The sequence below is a fragment of the Chinchilla lanigera genome, unplaced genomic scaffold (genome assembly GCF_000276665.1).
Source record: "Chinchilla lanigera isolate Chin_1 unplaced genomic scaffold, ChiLan1.0 scaffold00047, whole genome shotgun sequence".
Classification (NCBI taxonomy): Eukaryota; Metazoa; Chordata; class Mammalia; order Rodentia; family Chinchillidae; genus Chinchilla; species Chinchilla lanigera.
Window position 1 is genome coordinate 103,065 of NW_004955448.1, and position 21,131 is coordinate 124,195.

Sequence of the window (21,131 nt, forward strand, 5' to 3'; positions counted from 1 at the left end):
TTAGTCATTCGAGAAATGCAAATTAAAACAACACTGAGATTCCACCTTACCCCAGTAAGAATGGCTAGCATTAAGAAATCAACCAATAACAAATACTGGTGAGGCTGTGAAGAAATAGGAACTCTTCCCCACTGCCAGTGGGAAAGCAGACTGGTGAAGCCACTGTGGAAACCAGTCTGGAGATTCCTCAGCAAACTAGGTCTAGAGGTCCCATTCAACCTAGCTATTCCCCTTCTAGGTATTTTCCCAGGAGATCTGAAAACATCATATCACAGCAATATACATGCACCCATGTTCATAGAAGCGCAATGTGTAATTGCTAAACTGTGGAAGCAACACAAATGTCTATCCACAGAGGATTGGATAAAAAAATTGTGGTACTTTTATATTATGGAATATTACTCAGCTAATAAAGAAAGATAAACTTAAGGCTTTTATAGGTAAATGGTCACAACTAGAGACCATACCCATAAGTGAAATAAATCAGATCTGCATATGGAAGAATCGTATTGTCTCACCAGTGTAATACCTGAAACAGTGAATAAAAACTAGGTGGTATGATAGACACTGTGAAACAAAAGGAAAATGCTCAAAAGTATAGGGCAAGTGGGATGTGGGAAAGAAGAAGGGAAAGAAGGGGTAATTATGTAAGTATGTATATACAGGATAGGTAACATAGTGGTACTACTGTCTTCTATTGCTCTACAGAAATGAATAGTTAATAATTACTTGTCTGATCAATCTTGTATGCCTATTTGTTTTCTTGAGAAACCACTTTGAAGATGTCAATGGGTAGAACAATAACCATGGTTAATTTCCTACAACTTTGTCTGTAACTCTGTTTTGTTTGTATTTTTCTTATGCTATTTTATAAATGGATATTTGTTTGTTAATATGTTTTCCTTCTTTTATTTCTTAAAATAAAAAAAAGAAATTCCATCAAATCAGAACTTCAAAAAGTACTCAAATTCTAGACAATGAGAACGATACCAATACCACCAAAGAGCCTAAAAGAATACATACATCATGGAAAATGAGAAGTTAAATATAATGGAAATAAAGGCAACAGCAACAGAAAAATAATGAAAGGACAGATACCAGTCAACAGGTATTAACAATAAATCTCAATGTAAAGAGTCCTACCTGCAAAATGAAGTAACACAAAGCCAAGCATGGCAGCGCATGCCTGTAATCCCAGCACTTGAAAGGCTGAGGCAGGAGGATCATTGCAAGTTCGTTATCAGCCTAGGCTATAAAGTGAGCTCAAGGCCAGCCTGAACTGCATAGCAAGACCCTGTCTCAAAAAAGACAAAAAAAAAAAAAAAAATCAAGTCACAGATTGGCAGATTGGGTCCAAAACCAACCCCTGACTTTACAATGCCTACGAGAGGTATACCTTGCCCTTAAAACACACACAGAAAACAAGGCAGCAGGAAGGAAGACAGCAGACCACGGTATCTACAGGAAACCTTGGCCACAAAGGAGGTGGTCCAGGGACTCAGAGACCATGAAACCCACCAGAACTACATTTGCTCCAGGCCAACTCTGTACATGAATTCTGCAGCTGCCAGCCAACTCTGAGCCTGCTCTGCATTTTGTTTCACTTCAGCACAGGGCAAAAGAGGCACCAACTGACTGACCAACCAGATGGTGGATGAGGATAATGCCTGGGGAGAAAAGGTAATCCTAGAAAATCAGCAAGCCCATGGAGAAACAACAGACTGGGCCAGTAGCATGAGTCTAAAGAAAAACTCCCAGGTATTATATACTGCAAAAACAGCACATGGTTTTATTCCAAAAGGGACCCTTTCCAAAGAGCAGGCTAGAGCTGGAGATCCAGTGCAGTACTTGCCATGTATGAGAGGGTTTTATCAAAGTCATTTGGGGAAGGGGTTAAGTATTTAAAACTGAGCCACAGAACAACTATGAAACAATCTCACTTTAGGGTTTCTGTTGTTACCGTACCACATGATTGGGTAAAAGTCATGAAATCAGTAACAGAAAGGGTATGGGCTATATATAAACCCCCTGAGAAGTTTGAACACAGGCCAAGAGGACATAGAGGGCTGCTTTCCAGGCAGACACTGTGCCACTGAGCCACATCCCTGACCCTTCAGAGGCCTGCTTTCCATGGTGAAAAGTGAGGTCCACTGAACATGGCTCCCTGGGGCCCGGTTATGAAAGCACCAACAGTAAGTCCAGTGGTGTGCTTGAATCCCTGCCTGGCTGTCTATATCCACCACAGAGATCAGTGAGGATGAGTGAGGATGTGCCTCAGCTTGGATGGTCGCCACAGATTATGATGTATAGACAGGCCTCCAGAGCTTGGGGGGCGGGGCCAGCAGCAGGTATTTCACCTCGCAAACCCACAGCCAGAAAGCTAAGGCACAATAACTGAAAACATCATAGCTAAGGCACAATAACTGAAAACATACATACATCATTTCCATGATGTATGTATTCTTTTAGGCTCTTGTTGGGTTCCAAGACTACAGATCCATAAAAAAAAAAAAAAAAAAAAGAAAAAAAAGAAAAAAAGAACATTCAAAGTACAGAGGAAAATTTTTTGTACTCATTTTGTTTTCATGGGATGGGGTGGGGAATTGTTTCTTTCCCTTTTTTCTTTTTGTTCTTTAATTTTTTTCTTTTCCTATCTCATTTTTTATTTTGCTGTTTTTTCTTGTTTTTCTCTTACTTTAATTGTATAAATTTCTATTTACTTATTAATAAGATCCTTTATCACATTTTTCCCTTATCTTTCACTGCTTAAATTTTATTTTACTTTATTCATTCTCCTGTTCACTACACATTCAATCTTTACTAGCATAACCACTGTGCTTAATCTTTAGTTAACTCTATGCTACTACTGTTATATTCTCTTCTATTCTTAATGGAAGTATAGTTTTTGCATTTAGTAGTTACTATATGTCAATATTTGGTTTGTCGTAGTGTTTTTACTATAGTTATACTTTTCTTTTCTATGGTTAAGGGTGGAACATTATTGGTTTTTATGGTATGTCAATATTTAGCTTGTCTTTAATGTTATAATTGTTGCTGAGTTTGTTGATATTGCCAGGGTAGAAGAGCTGCTAAGACTTGGTTTTCTCTACCTCTGAACTGCCTTTAAATGATTAGCAATACTGCAGTCCATTTCTGGATAAGTAAGTGCTACACAAATACACTGCATCCTTCCCTCTCAAAATAACAGAGGTGGTTGGATCTTGGGACAGAGAAAAAGGCCTATAGTGAGCCATACCCAGAGTGCATCACTGAAAAGCAGATACTAACTAAAAAGATCTCCATATCAACAAAAAATCTACTGAATAAAATCTACCTGCAAATGTCAGTGCACACACACACACACAATACAAAAATGAGAAAACAAGGCAAAAATGCCTCCAAAACCACTCAGTACCCCAAAAGCTGACCCATGGGGCATCAATGGAGAGAAATCAAAAGCCATACAGCTAAATTATTTGAAATGATGACAGATTAAGGTGCTCAGTGAATTCACAGAAGATATAACTAAACATATAATAGACTTCATAAAATGATCAGCAAGTTTACAGAAGACACTAATAAAAAGCAAACTGAGCTAAACAAAAGCAGTATAGGGGCTGGGGATTTAGGTCAGTGGCAAAGCACCTGCCTGGAAAGTGCAAGGTCGTGAGTTCGGTTCCTGGTACCGGAGAAAACCCAAAAAAAAAAAGCAGTATAAAATATGAATCAACAGTTTAAGGAATTAGTCAATGAAAAGATACCAAGCTGAAATCCAGTAGATTAAAAAAAGTTCTAAAGTATGGGCATCAGAAGTGACCAGTGTGAGGAGGGATTGAGATACCTCCTCCCACCAGGCTTCACCGGCTGAATTACATTTAGCTATAAATTCATCAGTGGACTAATCTACTGGAAATATCATGTCTCTATGATCCAATTACCTCTCAAAGCCCCACCGATAAGCCCAAAGGGTTTTACAGGGACATCTAGATAAAACCATAAAATGAATGAAGATATAAAAATTATGAATAATCCAATAGGCAATGAAATTGAAGTAGTAACTCTTTAAAAAAAAAAAACTAGCAATGTAGTAAAGCCCAGTGATCTTACAGCATGAGCAAGAGGTTTCATCCCAGGGAGGTAGGAAGGCAGGGATGACGTTTAACACCACATTAACAGAACCAAGGACAAAAACCACATGATCATCTCAATAGACACAGAAAAATCATTTAACAAAGTTCAACAACCATTCATGATAAAAACTAAGGAGAATGAGACTAAAAGGCCTTTATTATCTCAACCTGATAAAAAGCCTTCTACCACAAACCAACCACCAACATCCTACTAAATGGTCAAAAACTGAAAGCTTTCACTCCAAAATCAGGAAAAAGACAAGGATGCCCATTATAATCACTCCTATTCAATACAGTTCTGGAAACAATCACAAGAGCAATTTGTAGGGAGTGGCTGAAGCCGGAAGTTGGTCATACCTGGAAGTTGGTCACAGGTATGGGGACTGGTCCAAGAACAAAGAGCACCTGGGGCAAGCTATTAATTGTTACTAGCTATTAATTGCTACTATGAGGCTATGTCACAAGACACTAACTTTGAAGAATATATAAATAAATGCCCTTACTGTAGTTGAGCAGTTTCCTTTCTTCCCATCCAGACAGGGAGGGCTCCACCTGATCTCAGCTTTTTGTCCCTTTATTTTTTCACCCTCTTACCATACTCCATCCCCTGCCCTTGCCCACCCCTCTGCCAACATTGAGAGCTTTGCAGGAAGCAATAGCAATTAAACAAGAGACAGAAATAAAAGGAATATGGATAGGAAAGGAAGAAGTTACATTATTATTATTTGCTGATGATATGATACTCTACATAGAAGACCCCCAAAGCTCCACCAAAACGCTCCTAGATTTAATAACCAAATTTGGCAGCACAGCAGAATAGAAAGTCAACACTCAAAAATCAATAGTTTTCCTGTACAAAAATAAACAGAGAAATTAGGGAAACCACACCGTTCATAATAACATCAAGAAAAATGAATACTTGGGAATCAATACCCTGAAAAGAGAGATGAAAGATGGTATCAGAAAATGGAAAGATATCCCTTGTTCTTGCATAGGGAGAAGTAACATAGTGAAAATGGCTATATTTCCAAAACTGCTATACAGATGTAATTCAATCCCACACAAAATACCAATAGCATACCTCACAGAACTAGAGAAAACAATCCTAAAATTACATGGAACCAGAAAAGACCTAGAATAGCAAAACAAATTCTGGGCAACAAGAGCAAGGCAAGAGACATTAATCTGCACCTCCTCCATTCCCTCTGAGGGACAGCAGGGACCTGTAAGCAGAGTGAGTCTGCACCTCTTCCATTCTATCTGTGGGACTGCTGGGCCTGCAGGCAGGGAGAGTCTGCAGCTCCTCTGTTCCCTCTGTGGGAGGGTGCGGACTGCTAGCAGAGTGAGCCTGTGCCACGCTTCCTCCATTCTCTCTGTGGGAGGGCAGGGCCTCAAAGCATAGGACTGCGGGGTCTTTGAAGGGATAAGGACACATGCCTTTATGAAGCAGACTGACAGGAACCCCAGGACCTGAGACCCAGAACAACAGCCAGGTCCTAGGTGCACAGGGACACACATGACCTTAAAGGGCAGAGTGACAGGTGAGACCAGCAGTTGGAAGTGTCTGATGCAGCAGTGAGGAGCCAGTGGTTGAACTCTGGAGAACTGCACCAGCAAAAGTCTAGTCCCAGCCCCCACATCCAGAGGCCAAGATCAGTTCCATACCCAACACATTTCTAGGATTAAATATAGACACCATCACAGAACTGTAAGCACCAGAGGTATTTTACTACTTTCATTCTCCCTTGTTTGTCTGATTGGATATACTTCTCCTGTCCAATTGGATGTCATCTTGTTTTCTTTTGCATTTAGTAGTTATTTTTGTATCTGGATTTTATATTGTCTTTTTCTATTTTTCTCTCCTCTCTCTCATCTCCTTTTTCTTTCCTGTAGTTTATTTTCATTCTCTTTCTCTTTTTCCCTTCTTTTTTACAATGTTTAGGTTTCTTACCTTTTTTTTCATTCTCTTATATAGACTCACTTTCTCTCTTACCTCAACTACTTCTTGAATTTAAACTGTGAAGTGAGTAAACACGGTCTCTGCCCTTTCTGAGTACTCCTCTATATTCTATTTTATTCTTTCCCTCCTGGGTCCTCCAGTTTCCCAGTCCTCAGTGATCATCCTTTAATTTCCAGCTCTGACTCTACCATACTTGACCTCAGTCATCACATTAGCCCATCCTCTAATCATCTTAACCCCCTTGCTCCTGACAGAAGGGTAAAATCACCTAAGGGGAAAATCACAGTATACAAGTACACAGTATATGTCTGATTTTGTTACATAATTTTAGAGTTTACTCCCACGGTCAGAGGTAATAGGTTACCATAGTTTATCAGTAGTTAAGCTGCACTTGAATCTATTGTTATTACTAACTGTATTACTTTAGCCAGGATATCATGTGGGGTTTTTTGGTTTTTTTGTTTTTTTTTTTTAATTTTAAAGAGTAAAAGAAGGATAACATAGTAATAGGGGAATTTACCGAATTACAGACAAAGTGGTAAGACATTATCAGTGGTTGTTATTTTACCTATTGGTATATTCAAGATAGTTTCTCAGGAAAACAAACAGACAAATAATAGTGAGTTACAGACAAAAATGGTAGGAAATCATCAATGGTTATTATACTATACTTTGGTTTCTTCAAAGTGGTTTCTAGAGAAAACAAATAGAGCTATACATTAGTGATCAATTAAATAATCATTGACTATTCTCAACAGTTGTTGAAAATACATAGTAATAAACATCCTCCATTTATGAAAGAGCATAGGAACAATACAAACATTACAGAGTTATGGACAGATTGGTAGGAAATTACCAATGGCTGCTGTAATACATGTTGGTATCTTCAAAGTGGTTTCTCAGGAAAACAAAGATATGCAAGAAAGATCTAACAAGTAATTACAGCCTAAGGGTTGTGAAAAATAGCGGATTACCTCCTCATCAGTGACTCCTTTCACTGAGGTGTGATGGCTGGAAGGAAGGCCAGGATTGAAAAGAAGGACCAAGAGGCTAGCACCAGTGTCCAGCAATAGGCTTGTTTACTTTTTCCTCTACAGTCATGATTATGCAGGGCTCCTCCTTGGACATAACAGTCTGGCCAGAGGGAGAAGGCAGAGTATGCCCTTGGCCCCTTCATTCCTGTTGGACCAGCTGGTAGGAGGTGTCTGAGCCCTGGGGCCTTCGCTTCAGAGGGCAGTCCGACCTCTAGTGGTCACATTTACAGTCAGGGCATGTCCCAGGTGGCTTCTTAGGGCAGTCCCTCTTGAGGTGGTCTGGCTTTTGACAGCGGTAACAGATGAATGTAGTCGATGAGTTCTTCTCGGGACCCCGAGAATCAGATTTAGGGTCTGTTTTGCTTAGTGCTGCAACAAAGGCAGCTTGTCATACATGTTAAAAACACTTTTTCTCCCCTGTCTGATAACACTGTGACTGTAGGAGGTCATAATCATCACCACAGCCCAGTATCAAAGGATTAGGAACTGAGCCAAATAGTAACCTTTCATCCTTTACAAACTGGGAAGCGAGGCTCTTGGGATAGCTATAACAAATCACCTACATCTAGAAGACATCCCTGAAGAACAGACACCCTCTAGGGAAACCTAAATACTAGCAATAAAGCTATGAATCATAAGAAATTTGGAAAGTATCAACATAGAAAAGAAAATAAAAAAGGGAAAATAGAAAAGGACAAGATGCAGAAGCAAAATGCAACCCCAGACACCCAGCCCAACCAGGACAAGCCCAGAACTTACGGAGACAGATGAAATTGGAAATGAAACATTGGAACTTTCTGAAATGATAGCACCAGAAGTAAAACCACAAGTGGAAAAGGCCATGGAAAAAATAATTCTCAGGTACAGAAAGAAAACATGCCTAAAATCAACGATATTAGAGAATACACAGATAAAAGAATAGACGAGCTTAGAACAATGATGGAAACAAATAATGCCCAGCATAGGAAAGAAACAGAATCCACAAAACAGATCCAAATAGAAATCTAAGATTAAAACCTCCAGTGAAAGTCTATATTACAGGTTGAACGAAGGAGAAGATAGGATTTCAGATCTTGAAGAAAGAATTACAGACAGTGAAAATGAAAAGACAGACATCTTAAAATTAGCAAGACACTGTGAAAAATCAACCAAACAGCTACAAGATGAAGCAAAGAAGACTAACATAAGATTGATTGCAGTCGATGAGAAAGCTAGAGAGAGCACAAATGACATAAAAAAAATCTTCACAGAAAGAATGGTAGAAAACTTTCCAGTGTGGATAAAAAATTCGACAGACAAATAAATGAAGCATTTAGAACTACACCAAGACATATAATAATCAAGATTCCAGAAATTCAGCACAAGAACAAAATACTAAAAGTTGTTAGAGAAAAGAAAGAGATCGCCTATAAAGAAAGGCCAATCAAAATCACAGGAGACTTAACACAGGCCCTCAAGTCAAGAAGCGCTTGGAGTGAAGTATTTCAAGTTCTGAAAAAACACAACTTCCAGCACATACTGATGTACCCTGCAAAACAATCTTTCAAAATTAATGGAGAAATAAGATACTTCTATGACAAAGAACAACTGAAGAGATTTATGAACACGAAGACAATGGTAGAAGAAGTACTAAAAGATATTCTAGACAGAGATAAAAATGACCACAATTCCAAGAACCACAACAGAAAGAAACTACAAGGCAGGGCAAACAATTTGCAGGGAACCAACATCAGGAAAATAGGGAGACCAAGATAAGCCAATATATATCAGTTATAACCATCAATGTAAATGGCCTCAATTCACCAATCAAAAGAAACAGACGACAGAGTGGATCAAGAAACAAGATCTAACAACATGCTGTATAAAAGAAACACATTTAATGCAAAAAGAAATTCATAGGCTAAAAATCAAAGGACGGAAAACAATCTTCCCCATAACAGTAACCCAGAAAAAGGCAGGACTAGCTATTCTGTTTGCAGACAATGTGAACTTCAAATCAAGAGTGATCAAAAGGGATAAAGAAAGTCACTACATGCTTGTTAGGGGGAAACTTCAAGAGGAGGGATAATAATTATAAATATATATGCACCAAATACAGCAGCACCCAACTATATAAAACAATTATTAATAGACATGAAAAATCAAATAAGCAATAACACAACTGGAATGGGAGACTTCAATACCCCACTGTCACAAAGAGATAGATCAACTAGACAGAAAATCAGAAAAGAAATAACGGAACTGAACCAAACCTGTGAACACATGGACTTCTTATATGTTCACACATGTTCCAACCAACATCAGAAAACACATTCTTCTCAGCCGTACATGGGGCGTTCTCTAAAATAGAACACATAGTAGCCTACAGAACATGCTTAACTAAATGCAAAGGAACTGAAATTATCAATAGAGCCAAAGAAAAAGCCAAACGATCATTTCAATACACATAGAAAAAGCTTTTGACTAAGTCCAACACTCATTCACGATAAAAACCCTACAAAAAATTGGAATACACAGTCTTGACTTCACTTTGATCAAAGCAATCTATGACAAACCAACAGCCAACATCATACTAAATGGACAAAACCTGAAAGCTTTCACTTTAAAATGAGGAACAAGACAAGGATGTCCACTGTCACCACTCCTATTCAACTTAGTTCTGGAAGCATTAGCCAGAGCAATTAGACAAGAGAGAGAAACAAAAGGAATAAGGATAGGAAAGGAAGAAGTGAAATTATCATTATTCACAGATGACAAGATACTCTATATGGAAGACCCCAAAAGTTCCAGGACTCCTGGAATTAATAAACAAATTCAGTAGCATAGCTGGATACAAAGTCAACACTCAAAAACAATAGCATTCCTATACACAAACAAGAAACACACTGAGAAAGAAATTAAGGAAATCAAACTTTTCACAATAGCACCCTAAAAATGTAAATATTTAGGAGTCAATCTAACGAAAGAAGAGAAAGAGCTATACAATAAAAATGACAGTACTCTGAAAAAAGAGATCAAAGAGGATATCAGAAATGCAAAGATATCCCTTGCTTGTGGATAGGGAAGAAGCAACATTGTGAAAATGGCCATACTCCCAAAATTGTTATACAGATTCAATGCAATCCCAATCAAAACACGATTAGTATACCTCTATACCTCACAGATTTACAGAAAACATTCCTAAAATTCATCTGGAACCAGAAAGACCCAGAACAGCAAAAGCAATCCTGGACAACAAAGGTAAAGCAGGAGGTATCACAATGCCTGACTTAAAATTATACCACAAAGCCACTGTGATAAAATCAGCATGGTTTTGGCAAAAAAAAAAAAAAAAAAAAAACAGACCAGAGGATCAATGGAACAGACAGGAAGACGCAGCCACAACCACAAACACACTCAACCACCTTACCTTTGACAAAGGGGCCAAACAAGTTCACTGGAAGAAAGATAGCCTCTTTCATAAATGGTGCTGGAAAAACTGGCTCACTACATGGCACAGACTGAGACTAGATCCATGTCTATCACCATGCACCAAACTAAAGTCTAAATGGCTTAAGATCTAAATATTAAAACAGAAACACTAAATCTACTGGAAGACAAAGTAGGTAAAACTTTGAAGACATAGTGGTAGGCAGAGAGTTCATGAACAAAAACCAAACTGCACAGGAAATACTGCAAAGTTTCTCCCATTCTATAAGCTTTCTCTTTACTTTGTTCATTGTTTTCATTGCTATGCTAAAGCTATTTTATTTGAACCAGGAGATTAGGGTGGAGGGAAGAGGGTGTAAAGAGTTCAGATGTATTATATACATATACCAACTTTCTACAAGGAATGTAAGTCATTGTGCACTGTAAATATGGACTCCTAAAAAGTTCATTTGATATAAACCCCATATGGATCTAGATGCATTCTTTTGTAATTGATAACAAGTTTTCCAAATACTATTTGTTAAAGAAGCTCTCTTTGCTCCAGTGTGTAGTATAGGGTCATTTTCAAAAACCATATGGCTGAAGCTACTTGGTGTGTTTCTGCACCCTCTGTTTTATTCTGTTGGTCAATGTGTCTGTTTTTTATTCCTATAGTATTATAGTATAATTTGAAGTCAGGGAATGTAATGGCTCTTGTCTAACTCTTAGGAACTCTTGTTTGTTGGCTATATTTGGTCTCTTACCATATAGATATCATATAAATTTTAGATATTTATGATATCATATAGATATCATATAAATTTCAGAATTGTTATTTCTTTCATTTTATTTTAAACATAAAAGAACCTAAGCATATTAACAAATGCACAGACTTAAACAAAACAACATAAAAACAGTAAAAGCAATAAAAAATTTCAGGCAAGGTGATACAAAATTAACAATGGTTGTTGTATTGCATATTGTTATCTCCAAATTGATTACTCAGAAGAACAAAATATAGGCATGTAAGAGTGATCAAACAATTAAACATTAACTGTTCCTTTCAATAAAGCAATAGAAATTAGTAGTACAATTATCTTAGCCAACTTGTGTGGTGTATGTGTATATGTATATATATATATATATATATATATATATATATATATATATACACACACACACACACACACACACATATATTTTTTCCCTTCTTCCTTTTCTCTTTTCCCTCATCCCATTCTTTCCTTTTGAACAGTTTCTTTTCCTTTCATAGTATTTATTGCACCTTTTAGATTTTCTTTACATACGAGTCTGATTTATTTCACTTATGAGTATGATTCCTAGACGTATCCATTTACCTATAAAAACCTCGAGTGTGTCTTTCTTTATAGCTGAGTAATGCTCCATTATATAAAAATACCATAGAATGGACAAATGCTTTTAAGGTTGCCAGCATTTATGTAAAAATTAACATTATGCTCTGCATTTACTTAACAAAGTTTCAAGTATAGGCTAATCTATTTCTCACTTTGAAGCAGGCTCCCTAAAACACTACCACTGTACACATAAATAATCAGCCTTCTACATTCTTGTTTGTTTGTTTGTTTGTTTGTTTTTGTTTGGTTTTTTTGGTACCGGGAAATGAACTCAGGACCTTGCACTTGCCAGGCAGGCACTTGTGCTGGTGAGCTATATCCCCGGTTCTATATTTTCAAGACTCTATATTCATTGAATTGGTCCTCCACAAAAAGTAGTTTTCTTTCAAATCACAGATCAAATAGTACACCAAACATTGAGATACTTACTTAAGATTCCTTCTACTGCATCATGCTGAACAAATTTTATGCTTGAAATTTTAATATCCACACCTGTGCAATCCACAAAAGTGTCTCCTTTACCCCTCTTTTCTATTACAATATCATCTGGTAGACCATATCCTAAAGAAGAGAGCAAGAACACTTAGGATGAAGGGATAATCTAAACACAAAAATGTTAGAACAGATTACCCTAGTTTAAATGATACCAAATTATAATTTGAGACCAGTCAATCTCATTACATTTAAACAAAATCTATGGGGCCGAGGATATAGCTCAGCACTACAAGTGCCTGCCTGGCAAGCTGAAGGTCCTGAGTTCAATTCCTGGTTCCAAATTAATTAATTAATTAATTTTTAAAAACTCTATCCCTCCACAGGTAATGTTAAATGTTAATGTTAAATGTTAATGTTAAACCAGGATATCCAAGTTTTAACAGCCCTGTTTAGCTACCATGAGAATGATCTTAGACCAGTTCAGCACAAAATTCACTTTATAAAACGGCTATAAATATAATCATCAGGACACACAGCTGGCTCAGAAATCTTTAAAGCACTCAGCCTTTCAAAGTTTTTCCTAGCTATAATATTCCATGACTATTAATATAATCTATATTTGAAAAAACCAAGCATTTCTCAAGATTATCTAACAGCTGCATTCTGTTAAACACATTGATTTAAACTGATTCCTAACAAGGTCACTACTATCTTGCCCAAAATGATCTTAAACTCCTGAGCTCAAGAAATCCTCCCATCTCAGCCTGACCAGTAAGTGTGACTGCAGGTGTGTGCCAATGCTTCCAGCTACATCTTAATCTAGTAATATAGCTCAAGCCTCTGAATAAGGTAACAAAAAACTGGAAAAATCAGAAAACTAGAGAACTTGCTTCATAAAACAAAACCACATACACAATGCTGAAGACTAAAACTAGACCCATGTCTATCACCCCAAACTAAAGTCTAAATGGCTTAAAGATCTAAATATTAAAACAGAAATACTAAATCTACTGGAAGAGAAAGTAGGTAAAAATCTTGAAGACATAGGGGTAGGCAGAAAGTTCATGAACAAATACCAAAGTGCACAGGAAATACTTCAAAGAATCAACAACTGGAATCCCATCTTATTGAAAAGTTTTTGCACCTCAAAAGAAATCACCAACAGAGTAAAAAGAAAACCCATGAGCTGGGAAAAAATTTTAGACAACTGCCCCTCAGACAAAGGACTTCTACCTGAACATATAAAGAATTAAAAAAAAAAAAAAATCAGACCCCCAAAATTCTAAGACCTAATCCAAAGTTGGGCATCTGAGATGAATACACACTTCTCAGATGAAGAAATACAATGGCAAATAAATACATGAAAAAATGTTCAACATCATTAGTCATTCAAGAAATGCAAATTAAAACAACACTCAGATTCCATCTCACCCCAGAAAGAATGAGTATCATCAAGAAATCAACCAATAACAAATGCTAGAGAGACTGTGGGGAAAAAGGAATACTTCTCCACTGCTGGTAGGAGTGTCGATTGGTAAAACCACTGTGGAAATCACAGTTTGGAGATTCCTCACAAAACTAGGATTAGAAGTACCACTTAATCTAGCTATTCCCCTTCTCGGTATTTTCCCAGAAGAATTAAAAATGTTATACCACAGTTTTGTATGAGCACCCATGTTTATAGCAGCACAATTTGTCATAGCTAAAACTTGGAAACAACCCTAAAGTCCATCAACTGGGGAATGGATAAAAAAAGATGTAATATTTTTATAAAATGGAGTATCACTCAGCTATAGAAAAAGATAAACTAGAGGTTTTTACAGGTAAATGGATACAACTGGAGTTCATACTCTTAAGCGAAATAAATCAGACCACATGCGTAAACATCATATTGTCTCCCTAGCATAAGAACCTGAAAGAGTAAATAAAACCCAAAACATATAATAGATAATATGAAAGGGAAAGAAACTGCTCAAAGGAAGGAACAACTGGGATGGGGGAAAAAAAAACAAAAAAAGAAGGAAGGCAAATTATATATATATATGAATAGCTGGGATAACTGTACTGCTGATGTCTGGTGGTTTATTGAAAGGAACAGTTAATGCTTAAAATTTTTTATATTTTGACCAATTTTGCATGCTTATATCTGGTAGTCTGAACAACTAATATGAAGACAATATGCAATATAACAATTGTTGAATCCCTATCATCTTGTTTAGTGAAACCCTGTATCATTTCTAATAGGGTTTTTTGTTTTTATTTTTTATTCTCTTTAATGGTTTGATCAATCTTGCATTCTTACATCTGATAATCTGAGCAATCTTGTTGAAGATGACATTAGGTAATATAACAACCACTGTTAATTTCTATCGTTTTGTTCTGAAACCCTGTATCATTTTTATTGTTTTTGCTTTGTTTTGTTTTTGTCTATGTTGTTGGTATTTTACTATTGTTCTTTTTTTATTATTATTCTCTTTAAAATTAAAAAACGTCAACATACAGAAAACTATAAAAAATAACTCTTACTGTCTGAGCTGGACTGTGGTGGCACACACATGTAATCCTAGCACTCGGGATGCTGTGGCAGAAGGATTGTTATGAGTTTGGGAACAGCCTGAACTACATAGTGAGACCCTGTCTTAAAAACAAAAACAAAAACAAATAAATAAATAAATAATTCTTATTGTCTAAAGAAGAGTCTTTGTTTGAGTAGATGAAACTAACTAACTACATTAAACAGAAAAAGCCACTTAAAGAATACAACAAAGCCAGGCATGTGTTGTATACCTGTCTGTAATCCTAGCATTCTGGAGGCTGAAGCAGGAAGGTAGGTCCAAGTCCAAGGCCAGCCTGCACTACAGAGCAAGACCTTGTCTCAAAAAAAAAAAAAAAACAACAAAACAAAACAAAACCAAAACAACAAGCTTTTTGTGGCACTGGAAAATGCTCAAGAACTTTATACACAAGAGTGCTAGGACGATGGACACTGGATGGTTGGAGTAATTTTGTTTGGGATTCTTCATATGTGTCTACCAGTAATTTGTGTATTTTCTACAATAGCATTGCTTTTTATCTTCTGAAAAGTTAAAAATATAAATGTATACTGAGCAAAAAACAGACTATATAAACTATGTATTCTTCATAAAAACATAAAACTGTTAACAAACTGGGTTTTCTAAAGAAAAGCCTATTGCAATTACTATTAATACCTTGAATATAGGTATTTAATATATATCAGTATAGGTATTTTAATACATATCACTTATTACAAGTGTTAGCTATAGATCATTATAAGCTTTAAACTAATCATGAACAAGTACTCCACATCTTCATACTAGCAATAATGTCTAACTTACCAATTACTAATTTTACACTTTCATTTTTACTCTTTCTATGGGGTTATGACACCCCAGCAATTACATTATTTCTTCACCATTATTTCTTCACCTCTTACCTAATAAGTAATCTATAGTATCAATGCTATTTTCAGTATGCCAAAAACTAGTGCTTTTATTGCAGTGATTTATCCTATAGATGTGTCATACATACCACACACATTTATTATAAGTCAAATATTAGCAAGGAGAACAAAAATTACACATGTAAAACAAAAAAGGGGGTGAGACGATACAGTAGTCAACAGCAGGAAATTAAACTCCCAACCAGCTTCTAATAAGAAGTTTTAGTGGGGCATAGTGGCACACTCCTATAATCCCAAGAGGCTGAGGCAAAAAGAACACCATAAATGTGAGGCCAACCTGGGTTACACAGTGAGTTCAAGACCAGCCTAAACTACATAGAGCAAGACCCTGTCTCAAAAAAAAAAGTTTTAAGATGATAAAGAATATAGTTTAAACAGTTTGTAGATTTCCAGGAAGATTGTGAAGTGGCAAAAAACAGAAACAGCTTCTCCGCAAGTTGGTGTCCAGACACTGGAATACAGCAACACGAGGAAGAGAAGAGAAAAGTGGGTCCCATGGACCTATGAAGGATTTGAACAGAGAAGAGAACTGAAGGCCATGGGGAGAGTGAACTTCAACAAAAAACAAGGGGGAGGTGGCAGTCGCACCTTCTCCCTGAGTCAAGATTCACTGCAAGGGAGGAGTGGTTCAAACCTGAAGACACAGAGTGACCACTGGCGACCCCAGCAGCCTCCAGGAAGAGATGCAGCAATGCAATGGAGGAATGGATGCTGTGGAATGAACTGGCTGGAGATACAGCAGTCCAGCGGGAAAGGCCGGAGAGGGATTAACTGAGCATGGAACTCGAACACCTGCTGGCTCTATCTAATGGCTCCCACTGAGTTCAAAGCCAAAGAAGGTGTGCTGACCGCTCTGCACTAAATAGGTCTGATTCTAGCCTCACAGCCAGAAACTAGCCTGAACTTACGGGTAAATAAAGGTGCACCTTCACTGAAATCATCGACCACCTCACCATAAAGCTACTAAGGGCTTGCTGGAATAAAGCAACATAGACCTAGAATCTATCTCCAAATATTGTCAACCACTGACAGCAGAGACAAACCTTGGAGTGGAATTTTTTTTCTCTCTCCTGTATTTTTCTTCATTGTTTGAGCTTGCTTTTATATGAGTGTGAACATGGTTTCTAGTTTTACTGTGGTTGTTGTTCTGCCTTTTAGTTCTTCCTTTTTGCTTTCCCTCCTGTCTGCACTAGTTTCTCAAAGTTTGTGTGATCCTACTTTGTCCTCAGCCCTGCTTCTAATCTCTTCTTCTATTTCTCTATATTTTCCCTTAACCCCTTTCAAATTTTATCCCCTGAGAGTAAAATTGGCATAGTGTGGGCTTATTTACTGCATACAATTTTCTGATTCATTTTAGATTTTGTTATATAACCACAAACATACTTCATACGGTTATAGGTGGCAAATTAACACTCACCTCAGTTTGTCATTTTCTAGGCTGTGTTTAATGCTATGGTTATTACTGATTGTACCACTTTAGCTAAAGTCACATAAATGTTCTAACCAGTTCTTCCTCGTATACCAAGACTGAGATTGCTTAAGGATAACAGAAAATAATGAGAGCCAATACCAAAGAACCATGGGCTGGGCCAAGGTGGCAGCAACTTCTTATCCAAAATAAAGTAAAGAAGCAGGTTTTTGCAACAAAGTAAAAACCCAAAAGCCAGCTACACCTGGAAGACACCTCTGAGTAGTAGTCATTTCCTATGGGTTCTAAACACCAGCAATAAAATTTCTACTCACTATAGGCAATTTACAAGGATCAATCCAAGAATTAAACTAAAACAAAACAATACATGAGAAGATACTTAAACAAGATGCAATCCCAGACATCCAGCGGGGATGAAGTGGGAGCAATGAGGTGAGACAATCCAAAAGCAACCTACCTGTCCTATCTGAAGTGGTAACAACAAAGCAACTGAATGAGGCTCTAGAAAAAAGTGAAATCATAAATAATTTCTCAGATAACTACAGAGACAGTGACAACAATGGAAAACTTCCTTAGTGACTCTAAGATACAGATACAGATAAAAAAAATATACATAGGAGCTGTAGAAAATGATGGCAACCATGAATGCCCAACATAGGAAATGGAATCCATAAAACAGATACTCAGGAAATTATTATATTCAATAGTCAAAAACTGAAAGCTCTCATTCTAAAATCAGGAACAAAACAAAGATGTCCACTACCACCACTCCTATTCAATATAGTTCTGGAACCATTAGCCAGAGGAAAAAATAAAAGGAATGAAGAGAAGAAAAGAAGAAGTGAAATTATCATTATTTGCAGATGACCTGATACTCTACATTAAAGACCCGAAAAACTCCACAAAAAACTTGTAAATTTAATATTCAAATTCAGTAGTGTAGCGGGATACAAAGCCAACACTCAAAAGTCAATAGCATTCCTGTACACAAGCAACAAACTCACAAAGAGAGAAATTAGGGAAAGTACACCCTTCACAGTAACATCCAAAAGAATGAAATACTTAGGAATCAATTTAACAAAGGATATAAAAGATCTATATAATGAAAATTCAGTATTCTAAAAAGGGAGATCAAAGAGGACATCAGAAAATGGAAAGATAGGGGGCTGGGGATTTAGCTCAGCGGCAAAAGCGCCTGCCTGACAAGCGCAAGGTCGTGAGTTCGGTTCCCGGTACCGGAGAAAAACCAAAAAAAAAAAAAAGAAAATGGAAAGATATCCCTTGCTCTTGGACAGGGAGAATTAATATAGTGAAAACGGTCATTCTCCCCAAACTGCTGTACAGATTTAATGCAATCCCAATGAAAATACCATTAAACATACCTCACAGATCTAGAGAAAATACTCCTAAAATTCATTCCAAATCAGAAAAGATTTAAAATAGACAAAGGAATTCTGGACAACAAAGGCAATTCAGGGAATATCACAATCCCAGACCTGAAGCTATACCTCAAAGCTACTGTGATATAATCAGCACGGTACTGGCAAAAAAAACAAGTCTGAGGATCAGTGGAACAAAATAAAAGATGAAGACATGTTCCCAAACACACTCCGCCATTTTATCTTTGACAAAGGCACCAAACATGTTCACTGGAAGAAAGATAGCCTCTTTAATAAATGGTGCTGGGAAAACTGGCTTTCCACATGCTGAAGACTAAATCTAGGCCCATGTCTATCACCATGCACTAAACTGAAGTCAGAATGGATCAAAGATCTAAATATTAAAATAGAAACACTACATTTACTGGAAGAGAAAATAGGCAGAAATCTCAAAACATAGATAGGTGGAGGTAGACCTCATCAACAAAACCCAGACTGCAAGGGAAATAGTAGAAAGAATCAACAAATGGGATCTCACCTTATTGAAAAGCTTTTGCACAACAAAAGAAATCACCAACAGCGTGAAAAGACAATCCACAGAATGGGAAAAAATTATAGCCAACTGTCCCTGAGACAAAGAACCTCTATCTAGAACATATAAAGAATTGAAAAAAATTAGACCCCCAAACTCAAAGACCCAATCCAAAAATAGGTATCTGAGATGAATATACATTTCTCAGTGGAAGAAATATAAATGGTAAATAAATACATGAAAAAATTTTCAACATCATTAGTCACTCAAGAGATGCAAATTAAAACAATGCTGAGATTCCATCCCACTCCAGCAAAAATAGCTATCATCAAAAGAAAAAAAAAAAAAAAATCAACCAATAACAAATACTGGAGGAACTATGGGGAAAAGGAATACTTCTCCACTGTTGGTTGGAATGTAGACTGACACAACCACTGTGGAAATCAATGTGGAGATTCCTTAAGAAACTAGGATTGGTCGTCCCATTCAAATCAGCTATTCCCCTTCTGGGCATCTTCCCAGAACAATTAAAAACATCATACCAAAGCAATATATGTGCACCTATGTTTATAGCAGCACAATTTGTAATAGCTAATTCTTGGAAACAACCCAAATGCCCATCAACCGAGGAATGGGTAAAAGTGATGTGGTATTTTTATATAATGCAGTACCACTCAGCCATAAAGAAAAGATAAACTAGAGACTTTGGCAGGGGGCGGGGGGGGGGGGGGCTACTGAGACTCGAACTCAGGACCTTGCACTTGCCAGGCGGGTGCTTGTGCCACTGAGCTATAACCCCAGCCCAAACTGGAGACTTTTATAGGTAAATGGATGCAACTCAAGACCATACTTGTAAGTGAAATAAATCAGACGCACATGTGTAAACATCATATTTTCTCACTAGTATGAGAAACTAAATAAGAAAATAACATCTGAAATATACAACAGATATTGTGAACTGGGAAAAAAACTATGCAAAAGAAAAGACAAACTCACTGAAAGTGAGATTGCACTCTGAAGCAGAGGCCCCAGAGCTCAGACTCATCTTCTCAGGTGGTCCAAAAGGACTAAAGGGCCAGGGCTGCCTCCTCCCTCTGGCCAAACTGTCATCGCCCGGAGGGGTCCTGAGTAACCATGATTACAGGGAAAAAAAAACAGCCTATTTCTGGACATTGGCAGAGGTCTCTTTGTCCTTCTCCAACACCGACCTTCCTTGATAAAGTCCTCATACCTTGATAAAAAGTCACTAAAAATATATATTTCATATCTTAAGCTGTAACTGGGATAACTTTCTGTTCACTCATTCCTTTTAGTTATGCCTAAAAGCCCAGCTCTCATCCTGGAAAGATTTTATCCTGCCTAAATACTGTAATATATATCCAAGTTGCCAACTGATCAAAATGATGCTGAGACTCGTTTTTACAAAGGTAATACATACTGTTGTTCATGTACAAAAATTTAAAGAGTTTTTCATCTGTCAAAATACGGTGTGAATCTGGTTTTTATAAGTCATAAAATTTTACAGATACTTATGACTAAATCTAGAGGGACTTATGACAAAATGTCAGACTCCATCAGTAAAGGAGTTTAAGAGCCAGTGGGTTACACTGTTAGCTCTTAAAAATAGTTTAACCTCTCAACTCTAATGCTCATGCTTTGATTATACATGCTCTAATTTCTTGGAAAATTTGTTCTTGCCTACAGACCCCAGGTTCTTACCAGACCCCAGGTAATGATACAGATAAAACCTATAACAAATACGTTAGATTACTTTTAGATTCCTTTTACTGGGATCCACCAGATCTTGCCTAGAGAGATGGTTATATGACAGCTGGTCTCTCCCCTAAATAAAAAAATAAATAAAACAGACCATCTTGGGCTGGGGATTTAGCTCAGCGGCAAAAGCGCCTGCCTGGCAAGCGCAAGGTCGTGAGTTCGGTTCCCGGTACCGGAGAAAAACCAAAAAA

At 37.2% G+C, this 21,131-nt stretch overlaps 1 protein-coding gene across 3 annotated transcripts in view; it reads right to left on the reverse strand.

Annotated features, from left to right (window-relative positions):
• The window catches only part of Shcbp1 (SHC SH2-domain binding protein 1), a 66,659-nt gene that overhangs the window by 28,096 nt on the left and 17,432 nt on the right, over window positions 1-21,131 (reverse strand). For 2 of the 3 annotated variants that reach the window (XM_005392973.1, XM_005392972.1), the window contains exon 9: window positions 12,338-12,469. The exons of the other annotated variant lie outside the window; for it this stretch is intronic. In XM_005392973.1, the coding sequence (XP_005393030.1) occupies window positions 12,338-12,469 (132 nt within the window). The remainder of the gene's footprint in view (window positions 1-12,337; window positions 12,470-21,131) is intronic. 3 annotated transcript variants of the gene reach the window in all.